General features: G+C 46.1%; 2 protein-coding genes across 2 annotated transcripts in view; one reads left to right on the plus strand and one right to left on the minus strand.

The window, feature by feature from the left end:
• Positions 1-18493, plus strand: part of LOC113233211 (protein crumbs-like) — a 32873-nt gene extending 14380 nt beyond the window's left edge. Inside the window, exons 2-21 of the mRNA XM_026468249.1 lie at positions 810-983; positions 6840-7051; positions 7145-7334; positions 7741-7837; positions 7916-8067; positions 8268-8396; positions 8477-8599; positions 8695-9141; positions 9248-9484; positions 9688-9812; positions 9962-10192; positions 10261-10402; positions 15675-15782; positions 15874-15996; positions 16086-16234; positions 16341-16536; positions 16605-16794; positions 16868-17270; positions 17346-17588; positions 18233-18493. Of these exons, the coding sequence (XP_026324034.1) occupies positions 810-983; positions 6840-7051; positions 7145-7334; positions 7741-7837; positions 7916-8067; positions 8268-8396; positions 8477-8599; positions 8695-9141; positions 9248-9484; positions 9688-9812; positions 9962-10192; positions 10261-10402; positions 15675-15782; positions 15874-15996; positions 16086-16234; positions 16341-16536; positions 16605-16794; positions 16868-17270; positions 17346-17588; positions 18233-18493 (3932 nt within the window). The remainder of the gene's footprint in view (positions 1-809; positions 984-6839; positions 7052-7144; positions 7335-7740; positions 7838-7915; positions 8068-8267; positions 8397-8476; positions 8600-8694; positions 9142-9247; positions 9485-9687; positions 9813-9961; positions 10193-10260; positions 10403-15674; positions 15783-15873; positions 15997-16085; positions 16235-16340; positions 16537-16604; positions 16795-16867; positions 17271-17345; positions 17589-18232) is intronic.
• LOC113232991 (nitric oxide-associated protein 1) lies at positions 10413-14042 on the minus strand. Its single transcript, XM_026467920.1, has 3 exons — positions 12986-14042; positions 12606-12723; positions 10413-12524 (listed from the first exon to the last, which is right to left on the minus strand). The coding sequence occupies exons 1-3, from the start codon at positions 13831-13833 to the stop codon at positions 11331-11333; spliced, it is 2160 nt and encodes a 719-aa protein (XP_026323705.1). The 5' UTR covers positions 13834-14042; the 3' UTR covers positions 10413-11330.
• Positions 18494-18497: the final 4 nt, after the last annotated feature.

An 18497-nucleotide genomic window follows, 5' to 3' on the forward strand; every position in this document is an offset into this window, starting at 1 on the left:
ATCTGAGACGTCAGTTGCACACGGCAACCAGCCAATCGATATGCTCGCTACATCTATAAATAAGGATAGATTTCACGTACACTTTTCGCAGCGTACTGGTAATGGGTGATTCTGTTCGTTAACATTTTGTAGCCCGTACGATATCTTATTTTTCATTTCCTAAACTCTCGAATCTATTCGCAAACAGTGGCACACAAAAAGCACGCAAGTGATTTATTCTACTTTTGTAACGTAGCTATAAATTTTAATTATGAAATGATTAATTTTTCTATGACAGATAGATAATAGATAAGAAAAATTACGACCGTTATGCACTACTAATAATAACCACCAAGGCGGAAACGTGTCATGACACGCCGGCTGCGGCCGTCAAGTACGCGTGCGGCAAATTCGGTCTTTGGACCTTCAACTTCGCGGTTCACTGACTCCTGCCCCATGACGTTAGCGCAGTGGAAGTATTGCCTGTGGCTGCTTCCCATGCAAGATAAACAAATCTAAGGGTCGTATTCCAGAACTCTACTCAATGCTCAAGTCAGGATTTGAGCAGACTTAGTATGATTTCAAGCATTGGAAATACGACCCTAATGGCAAGGACTTGAGTATGATTTTCAGTGCTTTAAATCATACTCAAATCCTGACTTGAGCATTGAGTAGAGTTCTAGAATACGACCCTAAGTTACCGTCAAGTTTTACCTTTAGAAGAACAATAAACTCTAGTACGGTTGAATAGAATGTTCAAGTAGCGCAAATCAATTTACTGGCCCATATGCGAGAACCAAATGTGTGACTTATTTATATATTTGTTGCAGCATGTTGCCTGGCGGCGGCGGCGTGGGCAGCACTGGCAGCAGGCGCACAGGCCTCGGGTCCGCTCGGTCCCTCCGACCGGCCCGAGGCCTACTTCAACGGCAGTTCCTTCATCCGCATCAACCGCCCCATCTCGCTCAAACAGCTCGTCGGACTGAGCTTCCGCACCTGTGTCGGTGAGGGAAAATTCTTTCTCACTTGCTTTGTACAACTCCCACTTAATTTATGATTTCTAATCACTGACCGGTGGCCATAGTTCATCTCGCATTCAAGTATTGAATTTCGTTGAATGCCATTTCTATGATTTATTTGCAAGCATACAATTTGCCTTTTAGAAAATCGTTTGGGATACCAACTACAAACAAATTGGTTGTTCGAGAGGGCCATCTCCGGTGTCGCGCTGAGTCACGACCTTCTTTAGCATGAAATGTGGTGGGGAAATAAGAATGTGCGGCGCTGCAGCCGCACACTGCCTAAAAAATTCGACGCATTGTATTTCGAAGTCAAGTGACACGGACGTTTCGTACTGGGCAACCGTGGTTGCCGCCGATTACCTTTGCGTCGCACATCAATCACGTTCGCGAGAACAATTTGTGTAAAAAGTCGTTATATTGCGACGACCATCACGTTAAATGTTTTCGCGCGATCACAACGCGTGCACACGTTTCGTCGCCGATTCTGCACGAGCATACAAACCGGCGCAGGTTGTTTATGACGAGAGTGCTCACGGTCATGAGTCATGATAATGAAATAAATTGTATATTAATTTTTATCTTTTTTTTTCTCATTTAACAAACGTTGTTATGGGATTGAGGTACAATTTCGTTTCTTAGCTCGTATGCTGTAACAATACATCTATGGGATTTTGGCTAACTTAAGTAGCTATAGAAGTTTCAGTTTAAGTTAGATAGTATGAGTATTGGTCGTCGGTCAATTCGCAAGTACGTAACTTGATGCATATGTGAGTATGCATGACTATGCGTGTCCGCCCCCGGCGCGGTGCGGCTTTTGTGACAGTGGCGTCGCGACGACCGGTTCTTCGGTTATAAGTATTTATTAGTATCTTTCACTACGTATAGTCCGTTTACTGCATCTTTAATCTCCTCTAGAAAAAATAGTTCGGTTCTCACAGTTCAAATTCTAAATTATCTGCAAATTTCACACGGTCTGTGAGAATTCCCATCATACCATTGTGTAGTTTTTATTCATACAGAACTAAATAAACGGGACACATAAATTTTTGAAGCCCGCAAATAATTATGTTTTTCTTATGATATTTCACATACGTTTCGAGCGTGTGTTGGTCGGCACCGACGGTGACGCCAGTAGTAACCAACAGCGATTATTTCTCTGATGAACGCATAGATATAAAAAAAGGAAAAAAGGGGAGATATATAATGACGCTATGTAAGATCGGGTGCCGATGTCGCCACTTTTTAGCTTGTGTGCAATTCAAACTTTACGCTCTATTATTGATTGGGTAGGGCTTAAAACGTGAAAACGACGTTAAACAATTTTAAAATTTAACAAGATTAAACTTACAGTCACTTGAATAAGAGTTATATTACAATATTTCAGTATTTTTTTCATCCTGGTATCGCCTTTCACCAATAGGTGGTGTTTTAGTAAAAATACTACTAGTATATAATAGCTAACTATTACACGTTATAAGGCGCTGAAACTCATTTTTCGTTACATTCAGAACTCACGGAGCGGTTTTCCCCCTCATCTGCCGCGGGACCGCGGCGTCTGTTGAATGTAATAGTTAAGTACATTGACCTACCAATAAATGGACGTCGGGTTCGCGCTAAAAAGTGTCCGCAACTGTAGGGCGTTAAAATCGCATACAGAGCGTCAATTGCGCAATAGTCTTCGTTTGTTCGAATGACAGCGCGGTTGTCAATCATGCAGTACCAATAAATGCACTATAAATAATAACTTCTAAAAATTACTGCAGTAAATTGTGAAAACAGGATTTTGTATCATATTTTCACTAAACAAATATATTGTGTTATCTATAATATACTATATAATATTATATGTGTTATAGTTGTCATTTAAAAGTGTTATTTTGTACAGTTTTATAGTATTTAATTTATATATAACTGAATCGTGAATATAAACGAAATAATGAAATAGCTAACTGCCCTTTTTCTACTCATTGCATGCGCAAAACATGGAAAGAGACTCATTACGTCAGTTTCAAGAAGCTTATATATAAACTTCTTGGTCATTTTCAATTGTTCGAACCACAAGCAATTGAAATATTTAGAACAAAGAAACCGTAGAGTAGCTTTGATTTTAACCCTATTTTTAAAATGATTTTTTTTATTAAACGTTAGCAATAACTGACAAAATATTGTTGTACTCGTTTTACGGCTTGGGATTACCTATCAGAAGTCAGAAAATACATTTGCCCGAAATAACATTTGCTCGAATTTTCATAATGCGTTTTTACGAAGATTACAAAACAAAAGCTAATTCTGTCAATGTAAAAAGCATCAAAATTACTCGAAAGCGTAACGCTTTTGTTATAAATCGGAATTACAGATATTTGAGTTTACGTTTAGTTAGAATATCGGTACATTTCTTATAGTACACGCTTATTTTCACATTTGTAGTAATAATTGTATGTATGTATCGGCCCGACTCTTTATTATAACCTTTAAGTGAATTTGTACACAATTCGACATAATAATATATATAAAAAAATTAATTAATATTTACGAGAAAGGCTATTCCATTACTCTTGTGTTCAAGTAATTTTCAGTCGAAGCTAAATATGGTGCATTTTGTTAAGTTTCCAGTAGAAGCTGAATATGGTGTTTTTGAGCCCTTAAGTTGTTGTAAGCAAATTTATGCAGTACTGCAAGGACGTTACAATTTAAATTAAATGTTTTAGTTTTTTATATTTCGTTATATATCGCTACGTTTGTATAGGTTACCCTCGGACATTTTTTTCGTGGTTTTTGTATTAGACCCGATGTCCATTTGTTGGTACGACAATGGTTAAGTATGTAAAATTAGTAGCACGTTTCACGGCGCGTTTTACGCCTGTAGTGGTGACGGTTGCTCGCGGTTGCCGCGGCGGGGTACTAGTAGAACCGCGCAAGTCGCGATTACCTGCGCGCTAGGCGGCTGTCGTCGCCCGCGCACTTTAGTGGTCGGTTCAGGAGCAATGTGGTGCAGGCGCACGCAGGGTGAGTTCTCTATTAACCGCGCGACTTGCGGTTAACTCCCACTAACTTCGCGGTCCGTTCCGCAATCGCAACGGTTTCGTGTCCGCAACTACGGCGGCTACGTGTCCGCACAAACTTGCAAGATCGTGAGTATTGAAATAAAACCGCTGTCTAACAGAACCGGCGGGCGCGGATGGAAACCGCTCTGTGAATTGTTAACATTATTAACCTTAAACTGACGCTACTCAACGAGGGATGTGGTCCTACGTAATCGGTAGAAATCATATGGCCATGTGGCATTTAATATTAAAAAAATATTCCATTTTTCATACTATATCTACACTGGTACTGGTGTATTATTATTAATATAAATTATTATTGTTTTCCCAATGGCGACCACTAGGCTTGGGCCAGTGGCAGTTTTATAAGAATAATATAAAAAATATGGCGATCGTCGCCAGTGTCAGTTTTCCATTATACGTTACCACGGGTTGGTGAAGCTGTTTCTATCAAGAGTAAACTCAAACCATCAACGAATTTAATTAATTAAATTATGTTGTTTTTTTTATGAAGTATTTATGTAGTTTTCTATAATTGTTTCTAATTTATTTTGCATGCACATGTAAAATAAAACCGATTTTATTTTATTTCTTTTTTAAATTCATTTGCTATGGAAATTTAAACAAAGTCAGAAGTAATAACAACAAAACCAATCTTTCGATTTTCCTGCAGCTTCAATCCGACCTCTCTTTATTTTATTTTGGACTTATTGGAAAAACTTAATAATTAAAAATACTCTACGTTTAATCTACGAGTATAATGGAATTTAAATATCTAAATTATCTAAAACAATAAGACACATACATACAGGCAGGGTGGAGGCGGCTAGTGCAGTGAGGATTCCATCGCTGCACTAGGTTCCTTCGCGTTTGGATACCACTTTCCACTTAACATCAGGTGGAGTGGAGTCATTTGCCTGTCAGGTATATAAAAAAAAAAAAAAAACATTTTTTGTTTCAAGCAACAGCAACTTACGGATTGACAATGAAATTGAAACGATTGTCCGAAATCTGAGTTGAGTTAAAGCTACTCGAAATAAAATGTTTAGTAATAATAATAAATTAAAAGAAATCAATTTAACGGAATGCTTTTCGCTTCGATATTTTAGGGACTTTCATTACAAAAGTCATAGTAAGAAATTCAAACATTTCAGTAAAAATTTATTGTCGATAAACATCAGTCATCGTAAATGAACATCACTATATTTGAGCCTAGAAATTTCTATGGAGACAAAAAGAAAACATTGAATTATAATAGTAATTGAATATGCAAATAGCCGGTGGAATGTTATCTCACTGGTTTTAAAATTTTCGTTTTCACTCCCAATTTTTTCAAAGGTGTATCGGTACAACTTGACATTTTCACGTTTTACGAGAAATCTTGTATGTACAACGATCGCCATGTCACTGTGGCGATGTTTGTAGGCGTGTCACCTCGATATGATCATTTTGGTCATATCGAGGCGACACGAACCACGCCCCAATACCAAATCTCCCCTTTTTTCTACATCTATGGATGAACGCGATTATCAATCATGCGCTTGTATTTAAGTGACTGGGGCTGAGTAACCGTTTGTTTGCAGTTGAAGTGCGAGGGTACACTCATTACCACATGACATTGCTACTCATGTATTGCATGTATTCAAGCGCGTTTGTTTCATTCATCGGCAGCAGCGCCTGCGTCTGTGCCGGCGGTACTGCAGCCCGCACTGAGTGGGTAACAAACATGTTTTGCGTAGACGCCAGTGTGTGATCGCATCTCGCTCGCTGTCCATGCTCGCTCTGGCATTTCGTTGTTGCCGCTATGTTTACTACCAACTAACCGCTCTTTCAATCAATCGATCACATTGAATATTCTACTACTGCCATTAATGATGGTATTCCAGCCTTTCTGTCACATCATGCGCATTTTAATAACAAACTCTAATCTGCGCCTAGTTGTATACAGCTCACTCCGTATTGTTCAGTAGCAACTTTCTATTCCCTCTGCACCCAGTTTCGTTCTAACTCTGTTCCACGACACGAGTGCAGCGATAAAGCAGCTAAAGTAGAGCAACATAACGAGTTGAAAGCGTAAATGTACCTACTACAAGACAGAAAATCGTAAATCTCTAAGAATTATCACAAGTTTCTTCTATTAATTTTAATTATATATTTAAAGATTCTCGTATAAGAACTTTCTAATTAATACACAGTCTTCCTAACTGTTGTGTGACGTTAATTAGGCTTTACGTTTTTGTGAACGCGTTATTCATTGATTAATTTTAACTATATTCAATCACAGCGATGATCCGAGAGTTCCACACTCTTCCGCACCCACGCCGTCGCGTGGCGCATACCGCTTGCGGAACGAGGCATTATTTGTCAACACGCACCTCACTCTTCTTTATTGTCAATCTTACTTCGAGTGTACACCAGTATAGTGTAGTGGTAGGAATAGGCACCGCGCGCGACAGGAATCATTGGTTAAGTAATAACAGCATAAAAGACAATTCATTACATTGTTCTCCGTAATATTTGTAGTAAAAAACGCAATGTAAAAAAAATAGCTGTGCAGCTGTCATTTTCCGGCTAAGCTCGGCAACGCAATGGACTGTTGTGGCGCGCGCGGTGCGTCGAATATCCGAAGCTAACCATGTGCTTACTCGTGGTTATGTCACTTAAACTTGACAGATATACACAAGTGGGCACGTCACTATTGCGGCAGTGTTACTACGTGCGTAGTAATAAGACATCAATGTGTTAATTACGCTACCAAATAGACGTAATTAACAAGAGTGTCGGGTATCGGCAGGTGGGGGTCTATTCACGCAACGGTTCGAGGGGTACACGTTGCACGTAACCGCGCTGTTCGAGCAAGTGGTGGTGTCATGGGCGCGACCGGGGCAACCGCTGCGGGAGGTGGGATTGCCCAAGGAGACCCTCGACAACCGCTGGCACTGGGTTGCGCTGCGCTACCGCCCCAGCCCGCCCAGTCTGCTGCTAGAGGTTGACCGCGACACACAGGTAAGAATTGCATGAAACTTGTGGAAATGATCCTAAGGAGAACGGGGCAGTTCCCGAACTTTCCATATGTGTACGTGTGCCCGCCTCACTTAGGTGATCTCAAACGTAACGTGGAACCCGGAGCTGCTTTCACCCGGCGCACTTGAAGCGGGCGGCGCGGTGGTGCTGGTGGGCAACGTATTCAGCGGCTGTCTGCACGAGGGGCCGCAGCTCGAATTCCACGCACACCACGCGCAGCTGCACAACGTGCTTTTCGGGCATTGCCCCCTCGCCACCGATGACTGTGAGTCCTACTGCTTTCACATTTTTACCTTTGAAAAAGGTGGTTGTGCATTTAGTTCGGTGTTCTTTCTCTCAAAACTGAAGTGATGAAATATCAACTAAAGTGCCGTCTGCTTACTTTCAACAAGGTTAGACGCTGCGAGTAACGATTCGCCTTTTGTAGCTTACAGTTCAAGCCAGACATTATAAACAAATATCCAATGACTTTGTCAACAATGGTTTTGTTCAAGCACAAGCAAAGATTGTCTGTGACTAATTTGCCATTATCAGTGAACAATTGACGTTACTCGAAAAGTGAGACAGACAAAGTATTCATATTGCCAAATATCTGAAATGTTGTATGAAACATTGTTGTCTATTCCTGTTCATGTGATATCTAGTGTCTAATAGAATGAATGATCCGGCAGGCAAAGACCGCAAGGACGTGTTACGCGAGCCGCCCAAAGACTATTGCTACAACGAGCCTTGCATGCGCCACGGGACCTGTATATCACGGCATGACAGGTGAATTAGTTGGTCTCGTTTTTATGTGCCAGCGTTCGCTTGTTCCCGACTTGATGCATTTAGTCGAATGCCGTGCAGGTACGAGTGCCACTGCACGGCGCGGTACACTGGCAACAACTGCGAGGTGGACGCGGGAGACCCGTGCCGCTCGGCGCCCTGCCAGCACGCCGGCCGCTGCGTCGAGGACTCGCGCGGCGACTACACCTGCGTCTGCACGCCCGATTATCACGGTACGCGCGAATCGGCGTCAGAAAGGAAATCGCGTACAGTACTGCTTGTAACGAATGAAACATATGGCAGTTTCACATTTTAACAGTACCCACAAGTGTCTGACCTCAATAGTGTGCGACTGCAAAACGAATTGTTCGAGTGCCGGACACGTGACAGTAAACTTAGTTAAAGACCGATACAAACGGGGCGTTCGTTTCAGGGACTTATTGCGAGCTAGAAGTGTCGTTAGATCCACTGTGCGAGGGAACTCCCAACGGACCTTGCCAAAATAACGGAAGCTGTAGTGTGCTGCCCGGTGCCGACACTTACGTCTGTACTTGCCCTCCTGGTAATTGATCTTTTTGTTAATTACTACTATTAGGTGTAGGTGTGCTAAGCTATAAGCTATAATTTGTCCGCTTTTTGTAGGGTACACGGGTCGCAACTGCGAGACGGACGTGGACGAGTGCGCAGGCGCGGCGGGCGCGTGTCTCAACGGCGGCCGATGCGTAGACGCAATCAACAACTTCACCTGCGACTGCGCCGGCACAGGTGAATATTTTTCTGCCGCCGCTGCACTCGACGCGGTCGGTCGAGGGCCGCGGCGCCGGGTCCGCCAATGACGCGGTCGTGTTGTCGCGGCGCAGGCTACGCGGGCGCGCGGTGCGAGGTGAACGTCAACGAGTGCGAGGAGGACCGGGCCGTGTGCGGCCACGGCGTGTGCTACGACACGTACGGCGGCTTCGTGTGCGCCTGCCAGCCCGGCTACACCGGCGAGCGGTGCCACAAGGTGAGGCGGCGGGGCGCGGGCGGGGCGCGGGCGGGGGTTGCGGGCGCGGCTGACCCGGCGACTGCGCAGATGTCGGCGTGCGCCATGGGCCCGTGCGGCGTGGGCGGCGCCTGCGTGGAGGAGGCGGGCGGCGGCGGCTTCCGCTGCGTGTGCGCCAAGGGCTGGGCGCCGCCGCTGTGCGCCGCGCCGCTGGCGTCGAGCACGCCGCACCCGCCGCACGCCGCGCACGCGCACGCGCACGCCGGCCACGCCGCCTCGTGCGCCGACCTGGCCTGCCCGCCGCACGCGCACTGCAGAGACAGCGGTGGGTGCCCCTCGACGGCTCGGCGCCGCCGGCCCCGGCGCAGTGCACTCACTCCCTTCTCGCTGCAGGCGTGCCCAGCATGGTGGCCGGCGTGGTGATCTCGAAGCAAGTCGCGTGCGTCTGCGACCCCGGATACTACGGTACGTACCGCGCGACCCGCGCCGGCCGCGCCCTCCCTCCGGGGCGCGGCGCGGCTACAGCGTGCGCTGCGCAGGCGCTCCCGGCCCGGCCCCGAACTGCAGCACGCTGGAGAACGCGTGCGAGGCCGGCGTGTGCCTCAACGGCGCCAGCTGCTCGCTCGCCAACGACCGCTTCAACTGCACCTGCGCGCCGGGGTACAAAGGTACGCTCCGTCCGCGCGGCGCCCCGTCGGACTCTCACTCTTTAATGCGTCTAACCCTCCGCGTGAATGTGGTTTTTGTTTGCCGCGAAACGTGCCACCGTTGTACCATTTGTGCTCCGCTCTGTGTCCGTCCTTCCGCGCACGCCCGGGACTCGGGCTCTGCCGCAGCCCGAGTCCCCCGCCTGCAGCCGTGGCCTCGGCAGGCGTGTACTGCGAGACGAGCGGCGCGCCGCTGGCCGCCGGCAAGGCGCTGGGCGAGCTGAAGGCGCCCGCCGCGGAGCGCTGCGCCGCCGGCCCCTGCCGGAACGCCAAGGCCTGCCACGACCTCGTGAGTACTGGCCGCCCGTGCTGCGCTTTGCTGTGCTTCTTTGCTTTGTCGTCCCGGCTGTCCGTTGTGGTGACTCGAATGATTATGTCGTACCCCGAGAACCGTTTGTAACGCGGTTTGTGTCGCACGTAACGCGCCGCTTTCGGCAGCCGACGGGATTCCGCTGCGAGTGCGAGAGCGGCTGGGGCGGCGCGCGCTGCGACGTGCCGCTGCCGGCGGCCGCGCCGGCGGCGGCCGACTGCGCGGCGCGGCCGTGCCTCAACGGCGGCTCGTGCCGCGACGCGCCCGACGGGCCCGTCTGCGACTGCCGCCCGGGCTTCGCCGGCGCCTCCTGCGACCAGCCCGCCGACTGCCGCGCCGCCGGCTGTCCGCCGCACCAGGTGAGCGCAGCCCCCGGCTCCCCCGGAGTCGACGCCGGCGCTGGCCCTGACGTCCGACCGTCGTCCAGGAATGCACCGAAGGCGGCGGCGTGTGGGTGTGCGCGGCGGCCGGGGCGGAGTCGGCCTGCTCCTCGTCCCCGTGCCACAACGGCACCTGCCTCGCGCTCGACTCCGGCCTCTTTCGCTGCCAGTGCCCCGCCGGTTTCAGCGGTCAGTGCCCCGTGTTGTGTCCGTTCCTTAATCTCTTGATTTGCAGTTTTTAGTTACCGTTACAGATTACGTTACCGACACTACGACCGAGTTGTAAATCCGATAGTTGTGATGCCGCTAGGTAAGGTCAGGATAAATTAATTCTGTATAAAATTTCACGTAAATACATTTTCTTTAAATAACCTTTTCTTTACATATGTGCGCCAGACTATCACTAACAGTGAATTACTGTATGTTTTCATAAATTTAATTGAGGTTAGTAGTGCAAGTTAATCTAGGTGATACCTAAACCAATTAATATTGTTTACTTGTATCTGCGGCATCCAAATACGTGATTATAGCATAATGATTAGTCAACATATTGTTCAATAACATACATTTCAATAAAACATGAATACTTATTAGTTACATTAACTAGCATCTTAACTTAGATAATTGTTCATTGGATTTATATTATACATAGTGAACAAAAAGCTATCCAGAAAGCAAAGCAATCAATCTATTTCAGTAGCTTTCCACTGGCGACATGTCTAAATTGTTGAAAATATAAATAAATTTTCATACTCTAGCCGCAAGGTTTCAATATGGGGCTTGAAGTTCAAATACCTGTCTCGTGTGATGCTTAAATATTTCATTCATACAGGTACTTTCTGGCGAGCCAAAACAGTTTTGCATTAATATTGAATATGAATTTAAAGTCGGTTGGGAGAGTGAGTTATAGGAAAAGTCATGTATTTTGTTTTATCAATGTTAAGGGTCAATAAGTTTTTTCTAAACCATTTATTGACAGCGTCGAAACCCACTTGGGATAATATGAATGTGTTATGTCAGGTGGAACAGGTGTTAAACCTAATTAATATAAGTTCAAAGACAAGTATCAATGGATTGTTTTTATTCACTGCACAAGTATCACTAACATAAGGTACCGCTAATCATTTTCTGCATACGCTTTTCCTACCATGTAGGCGGGCGATTCGCGCAAACGTTTTCCCTTTAGGTTGATGGCGAAAGGTAGCACCGACGGGCGCCTCGCGTGCACGCCGCGCCCTTCCGGCGTCCACGCGGCCACTTGGCACTTGCTTCCCCGCTTGGCTGTCACCGACACCCACCCTATTGACGAGAGAACAATATCGCCTGAACATTTTTTGGGACCTTCTCCCACAAATTCCACCACATTCTGATATTTCTGCAAACCTGGCCAATTCTTCAGTCTTTCTTCACCCCCTGTAGGCACAGCGAACAACTCGGTGCCTACAAACTTCTCATACACCTCGTCGGCATCCTCAGTCTTTGTGACCGTTATAGGCAGACATTCCGAACAAAATATGGTAAACCTGCATGGTTCTGTGCTGTTAATAAAATCTATTCTGGCCAATCCCCCAATGAAGAATGTCTGGCCTTTGCTTAAATAATAAGTCTGTGGCTTAATCGGTTGTTTTGGAATGGTTAATAGTAATTCCTCAGTACTCAGCAATGACAGGACTTGGTCAGGATGAATGAGTCCCGGAGTGTCGTAGAACCATTTGCTGTGAGCAAACAGTTCATGTTTATCGTCCAACACCATTAAATTTCGCTGTTTACCTCTGTCCACAGTCTCTTCATAATAATCTCTGTTGTCAGAAAAAGTCCTTCCAATGCGACCTATCAAAGCTGGGGGCTGAACAGGTTCATTGCCCAACAGTTGACTTCTTCGAATTTCCTTTTCCATCTTCATAAGTTTAGCTTCTGATTTCAATCTGCGTGTTCTTTGATAAATCTTCCACCCAGATGGGCGGTTGATGGGGAATTTGAGTAGGTTGAGTGTGGTGCCGGGCCATTGACTAACTGTTGCTCTTTTGACAATATCTACAGCATGGACTTTGCAGTAATCAGATTGCAGCAGAGCATTGAACAGAGAGCTCTTACCAACATTGGTGCAACCAACTAAGAAAACGTCTCCTTTGTAGAGCCAGTGTTTGAACATGGCTGAGATAAGGTCCTCGACTCCATACCCAGTTTTAGCTGAGATGAGAGATACAGTTTTAATGTTTGCTTCTCCTAGCTTCGTTTTGTTTATTTCTGTCATCAGAGATTCTTTGATGCGCTTTATGTAACCAATGCTGTCTCCCGGTAATAGATCCACCTGTAAACACCCCATACCATTTTATTTTACTTAAGAAAAACAAATATAATTAATTATTATAATTATTAGTAAAAAGTTAACCTTATTTCCAACAATAATGATGGGTCTATCTGTGCCAATAATGTCAATGATGCCAGGCCATATGGAGCAAGGAAAATCTAAGAGATCTATCATCAGCACCACCAAAGATTTGACATATCTGAAACCATTTAAGACATTGTAATGACCATGTTTTTAGATTTTCGCGATTGATATTCATTGCCAAAGGGAACTATTTCTTTTCAATTCTAAATCAATCAAATAAACCAAAGTTTTGGGCTCTTTACGGTGTCATGATCAGCTGTGATCTTGAAAAAATAAACATGCAATTTAGACCCAAAAAAAATGGTTTCATTTTCCAACATTGTAATTATTGTGATTGTAATCTGTACAAATACATAATTTGTTGAACATTAACTTACTTAATGGACTGCAGTAGTTTCTCATACTCTTCGGGCTGCACGCGGACATCTAGAGCAATATTATATTCTTTGAGAAAATGGCACCTTTGGCATTCCAATGTCTTCAATTCAGTGTCATTTCTGCCTCTCATTATTTCACTAGGCAGATAGCCTGGGATAGCTGGGTCACTGCAATGCAGCAGGGCTCCACATCCCCCACAGGGCACCCGGCTTACGCCACTGTTAGGATCAGGAGTCCCATAGTAGCTTGAATGCTCACTGTTTACCCTGGTTTCATCATCACCATCTGTTTCATAATCACTCTGATGGAGCTTTGTGTCATCGAAATAATCATAGTTGGTCATCCACTGATCAATGCTTGAGCGATCAAATTCATTGTTACTTTTATAAGATATTTGGGTTTCAGGTGACTTTGTCTTATTTTCATTGATTTCCACCTGTGTAGGCTTAGCAAATGGTAACTGGAATACCTTCTCAGGCTCGCTCACCTTATCTTCAGTTTCCTCTTGTAACAACCTATTTTTGTCAACATAAAACTGCAGCGATAATGGCAACGGCGGTAATCTTTTATCCTCCAACTGCTTATTCAGAGTTTTCTGAGCTCGTTTAACAGTTTTGAGGTAATACTTGAAGTAACCTAGTTCCAATTTTTCGTGCTCCAGGTACGAACTAAACGAGATTTTATCTTTGTGATTTTGGAGTAAAGTACTGAAATCTTTGTTTTCCAGTGGTTTCTCTTCGATTTTCTTGATTTCGTTGGTGTTCGTCACTGGCGGGCGGTTATAACGCTTGTTTTGCAACACCCCTGTTGTACGACATAACCTCAAAATGTTATGTACCTGGTACATTGTTCTCTATGACTCACACACTTTTTACAAATATCACGTCATCTGAACGTCAAAGAACTTAAATTCACGTTGGTGATAATCATAAAATGTTAACATTTTCATTTATATAATTGCATTTTAACGAGCCAAGCCATTGCCAAATCCATTTGTTATGACAGGTAAATGTTTTTTTTTTGTTTTTTTTTTATTAAGGCTTTGGCAAAGCCATCAGCCTAAACATGAAGTTTAATTACATATGTTTCTGTAATTATATGGCCGCCACAAAGAGGATGGTAGGCAATTTGAGGCGGCGTGCTTGGATTGACTCGGGATTCCTTAAAACGGGCCGATACGGGTATTTTAGTTCGAGATTCGTATAATTTCGCGTTTTAATCTTCGATTAAGGCACAATAGCAATATCCTATTCCACTTTAAACTAGATTTCACAAAATAATTGAAAGTCAAAATAAAAACGACACTTTTCCCTCCAAAAGTTCCAGAGCGAATCCCCACAGGTAAATGTCATTGAGTAACGCAATTTTTTTTAATTAGGATTTTTGGCTTGGATACAAGTTCTTTGAGCCAAGATTGGATACAAGTTTTTTCAGTTTCCGAGATCCTTATTGAATAGTTTCTATTGTGTTTTTAATATACTTGTAGAATGGCAAAAATAACTTTGGGTTTTTTAAATAGTCTTTTAAATGGCGGTAGTATGATTCATGTTTTCACTTTCATTTAAATTACTTAGTTCACTTGCTAATAAAAGACTTTGAATTTTGAACACGGCTTAGCACGTAGTTCTTTTTGTATTCTTCCATGCCATTTGCCTTTTATATCTTGATCCTTCTTCCAGAAATGTTTTCATGATGTTGTTATATCAATGCTTAAATCCGTTTAACAATTGTAATCTTAATAGAAAATTTTAAATTTGAAAACTTTTAGCGTCCTTTCACTTCAAATTCCCACCAAAAAAAAAATTAAGTAACACATCATGTCTTCGTTTAATTATCGGGATCCTCATTATATTTTCCGTTGGGCGTTCTACATTGCGTTTTCACTTTCTCTTAAATAACTTAGTTCTCTTGTTTGGGCTTTCTAAATAGTCTTTTCAGCGGCGGGAGTCAATGTTTATAATTTAACTTTCACTCATATCACATTATTGTCACTTTGAACAAAAACTTTGAATTCGTAAAATTTGAATTTTTTTTGTAATTTACTTTAACACAAGGAATGTAGTTCCAACTTTCTTCATCACTATTTTCTTTCTTCGTATTTTCTTCATAGTATATTTAAAATAAAAGCATTGTTTATGAAAACTGTATTTGTAACTTCAAAAGCCCCAAGTAACTCTTAAATATTCGACGACCGCAGTGCTGTACCCGAACCGGTAATTTTTAACTTTCTTGATATTGTTCAATTAAAATACCGGTTTTAGTTGCAGTTCATGATTTAAACAATTATAAGTAGGCTTTGTACTTTAATAATTTTCAAATTAATGAGTTTTATGAATTCGCGCTAATTAGTGACATTATCTCTGTCCATTAAATTGAAAGGTCATCATTGTATTCAAGTCGCGTCGCGAGGAAATACGACGTACACAGCTCGATTTCATTTTCGCGCGCGGCGCCAACGGAATAATACACTTGTGTAAACTCGTGCCGTGAAATAATGTGACTAATTTTCTTATGCAATTACACTATTATTTTGTATAAAGAAAACGTAACATAAATATTTAGCACAAAAATGCTTGGCCTAATAAACAAAGTGCTTGTTATTTGGATGTTTTTGTATAAAGGTGTGGTATATATTTTAAAATATAGCAGCTCGATGTGGCGTACATTGTATGTAGGATTTGCTTTTAGGTCGGTTCTGCGAACTCGACATGGACGAATGTGTGCTTATGCCAAAAATATGCAACCAAGGCGTCTGCGTCAACGTGCCTGGGTCCTACCAATGCTACTGCAAACCAGGTGACCCGGGATACTTTTTTATTCTTAAAATACCGTAATTGAAACGTTGATTGAATCTGTAACCGTGTCGCGTGTTGTCGTGTGCGAGCAGGCTACACGGGCGACAGCTGCGAGCAGGACATCGACGAGTGCTTGTCGTCGCCGTGCAAAAACGGCGGCACCTGCCAGAATTTGGAGAACAACTACGAGTGCACTTGCATGGAGGGCTTTACCGGTCGGTGCGCCGTCATTATCGCACAACGTGCAATTACGTTGCGCGCGGGCACGCCCACCGACGAGGTAATGATCGGTTTTATGGCGCAGGAAAGGACTGTTCGATCAACATCAACGAGTGCGAGACGAACCCGTGCGCGGCGGGCTCGACGTGTGTCGACGGCATCGCCAGCTTCTCGTGCGTCTGCCGGGAGGGCCTCACCGGCGCCAAGTGCGAGATCGACATCGACGACTGCGAGGTGAGTTTCCGCACTACTTTACGGCATTTAACATGAAGTAATAAAATCGGCCTTAGTCTCCTCGGAGCGCGTGCCGATTGCTAATGCCCGAAGTCGGTCCTCGCAGTCGCAGCCGTGCCGGCACGGCGGGCGCTGCGTGGACGCGCTCAACGGCTACACGTGCGACTGCGCCGGCACGGGCTTCGCGGGCGAGGACTGCTCCGTGAACATCGACGAGTGCGCCTCCGCGCCCTGCCGCCACGGCGGGACCTGCGTCGACGACGTCAACGACTACCGCTGCAGCTGCTACGCCGGGTACACCGGTACGTCGGCAGTCGTTTAGTACGCTTCTTAGCTCCGACGGACTCCTCACGATGCGCCCCCCGTGCAGGTAAGAACTGCGAAGTGGACACCGACGAGTGCGAGAGCTCGCCGTGCAAGTACGACGGCGTGTGCCTGCAGCGCAGCAACGTGTCGCTGTACCGCGCGGCGGACGCGCCGCCGCTGCAGGTCGGGCCGCAGCCGCAGATGCTGCTGCCGCCCGTCTTCTACCAGCCCTTCTCGCTCGAGAACGCCAGCGGGTGAGTGTTTGGGGCGGCGGAGGGCGGAGGGCGGGGGCGGGGGCGGGGGAGTGCTGACGCGTCGCGTGTGCAGGTTCGAGTGCGTGTGCGTGGCGGGCACGCTGGGCGCGCGCTGCGAGGTGAACGTGGACGAGTGCGCGTCGGCGCCGTGCGGCCACGGCAAGTGCGTGGACGGCATCGGCGGCTACGACTGCGAGTGCCTGCCCGGCTACGAGGGCGAGCACTGCGAGGTGGAGATCGACGAGTGCCAGCGCTACGCGCCGTGCGCCCACGGCCGCTGCTTCGACGGCCGCGCCTCCTACTACTGCGCCTGCGAGCCGGGCTGGGGCGGCCGCAACTGCAGCGTCGTGCTCACCGGCTGCCGCGGCGCGCCGTGCCGCAACAACGGCACCTGCCTGCCGTGGCTGCAGGACGAGACGCGCCACCGCTTCAACTGCTCCTGCGCGCCCGGCCACTACGGCACCACCTGCGAGAAGGTGCGCGCCCGCCCCGCCCCGCCCCGCCCCCGCCCGCCCCCGCCGCTGTCGTACGACGCCGCTCCGTGGTTGCAGATCACCACGATGTCCCTGGAGAAGAGCAGCTACGCGGAGGTGAACACGTCTCGCGAGGAGGGCTACGACATCTCCTTCCGGTTCAAGACGACGCTGGGCTCGGGCTTGCTGGCCATGGGCCGCGGCCTCACATACTTCTTTCTCGAGCTGTCCAACGGCCGCCTGAACTTGCACTCCAGCCTGCTCAACAAGTGGGAGGGGGTCTTTATCGGCTCCAACTTGAACGACTCCAATTGGCAGAAGGTGATATGTCCCAGTCCTTGGTCTGTTTAGTTAGCTCGCGCAAAATGCGCCTTTCTGCGCCGTACGGGGATGTGCCGCGAAATAAAAATCAAGAAGCGACTTCGGCCTCGATTACTATCAAAACTAATGTAAACACTTTGAGATCTTTATAATGAATAATCGTAGTTTCTAATTTATAAAGATGTAACAACCTCGAGACTGTTAATAGAGTTTAAATTTTACTCTGTTGGCGTATTGTTAAAAGTTCAATACCTGTTATTGAAAATTACGGCGTTTTCATTTACATATTTGTAATTGAAATTTTAAATTAATGTGCTAGCATCTGGCGGTCAATATCTGAACGACGACGAATTCGACGTTTACTTACTTCCCCGATAGATGTCATATTGCAGCAATAAAAAATTATTACGATAACTGAAATATTGAAATTAAATATCATAAGATTTAACGATGGTACGAATCTTTTCTACGATTTTGAGGTTAACATACAAAACAACAATGGCGGACTGAGCTCGTGTACGTGGAACTCCACGCGTTGACAGGCGTGTCACGCCACCTAAGCACTTCTGCTGTTCTTATTGTTCCGCGTGGTGCGTCCGAATACGTCCCGTTCGCTAACGTCCTTGTTTTTTCGCGCCTCGCAGGTGTTCGTGACGATAAATTCTTCGCACTTGGTGCTGGCGGCGAACGAGGAGCAGACCATCTACCCGATCAGCCAGAACGAGGCGTACAACTCGTCGGTGACGTCGTTCCCCGTGACGCGCCTCGGCACCGCCGGCTCCTCCTTCGCCACGCTCACGCACGGGCCCAACTTCTTCGTGGGGTGCTTCCAGGACGTCGTCGTCAACAACCAGTGGGTGGGTGGTCGTCGGGGGCGCGCCGGCCCGCGCTCGAGCGGCCTCTGACGCG

The sequence above is a fragment of the Hyposmocoma kahamanoa genome, unplaced genomic scaffold (genome assembly GCF_003589595.1).
Source record: "Hyposmocoma kahamanoa isolate Upper Pololo Valley unplaced genomic scaffold, ASM358959v1 78, whole genome shotgun sequence".
NCBI classification, from domain to species: Eukaryota; Metazoa; Arthropoda; class Insecta; order Lepidoptera; family Cosmopterigidae; genus Hyposmocoma; species Hyposmocoma kahamanoa.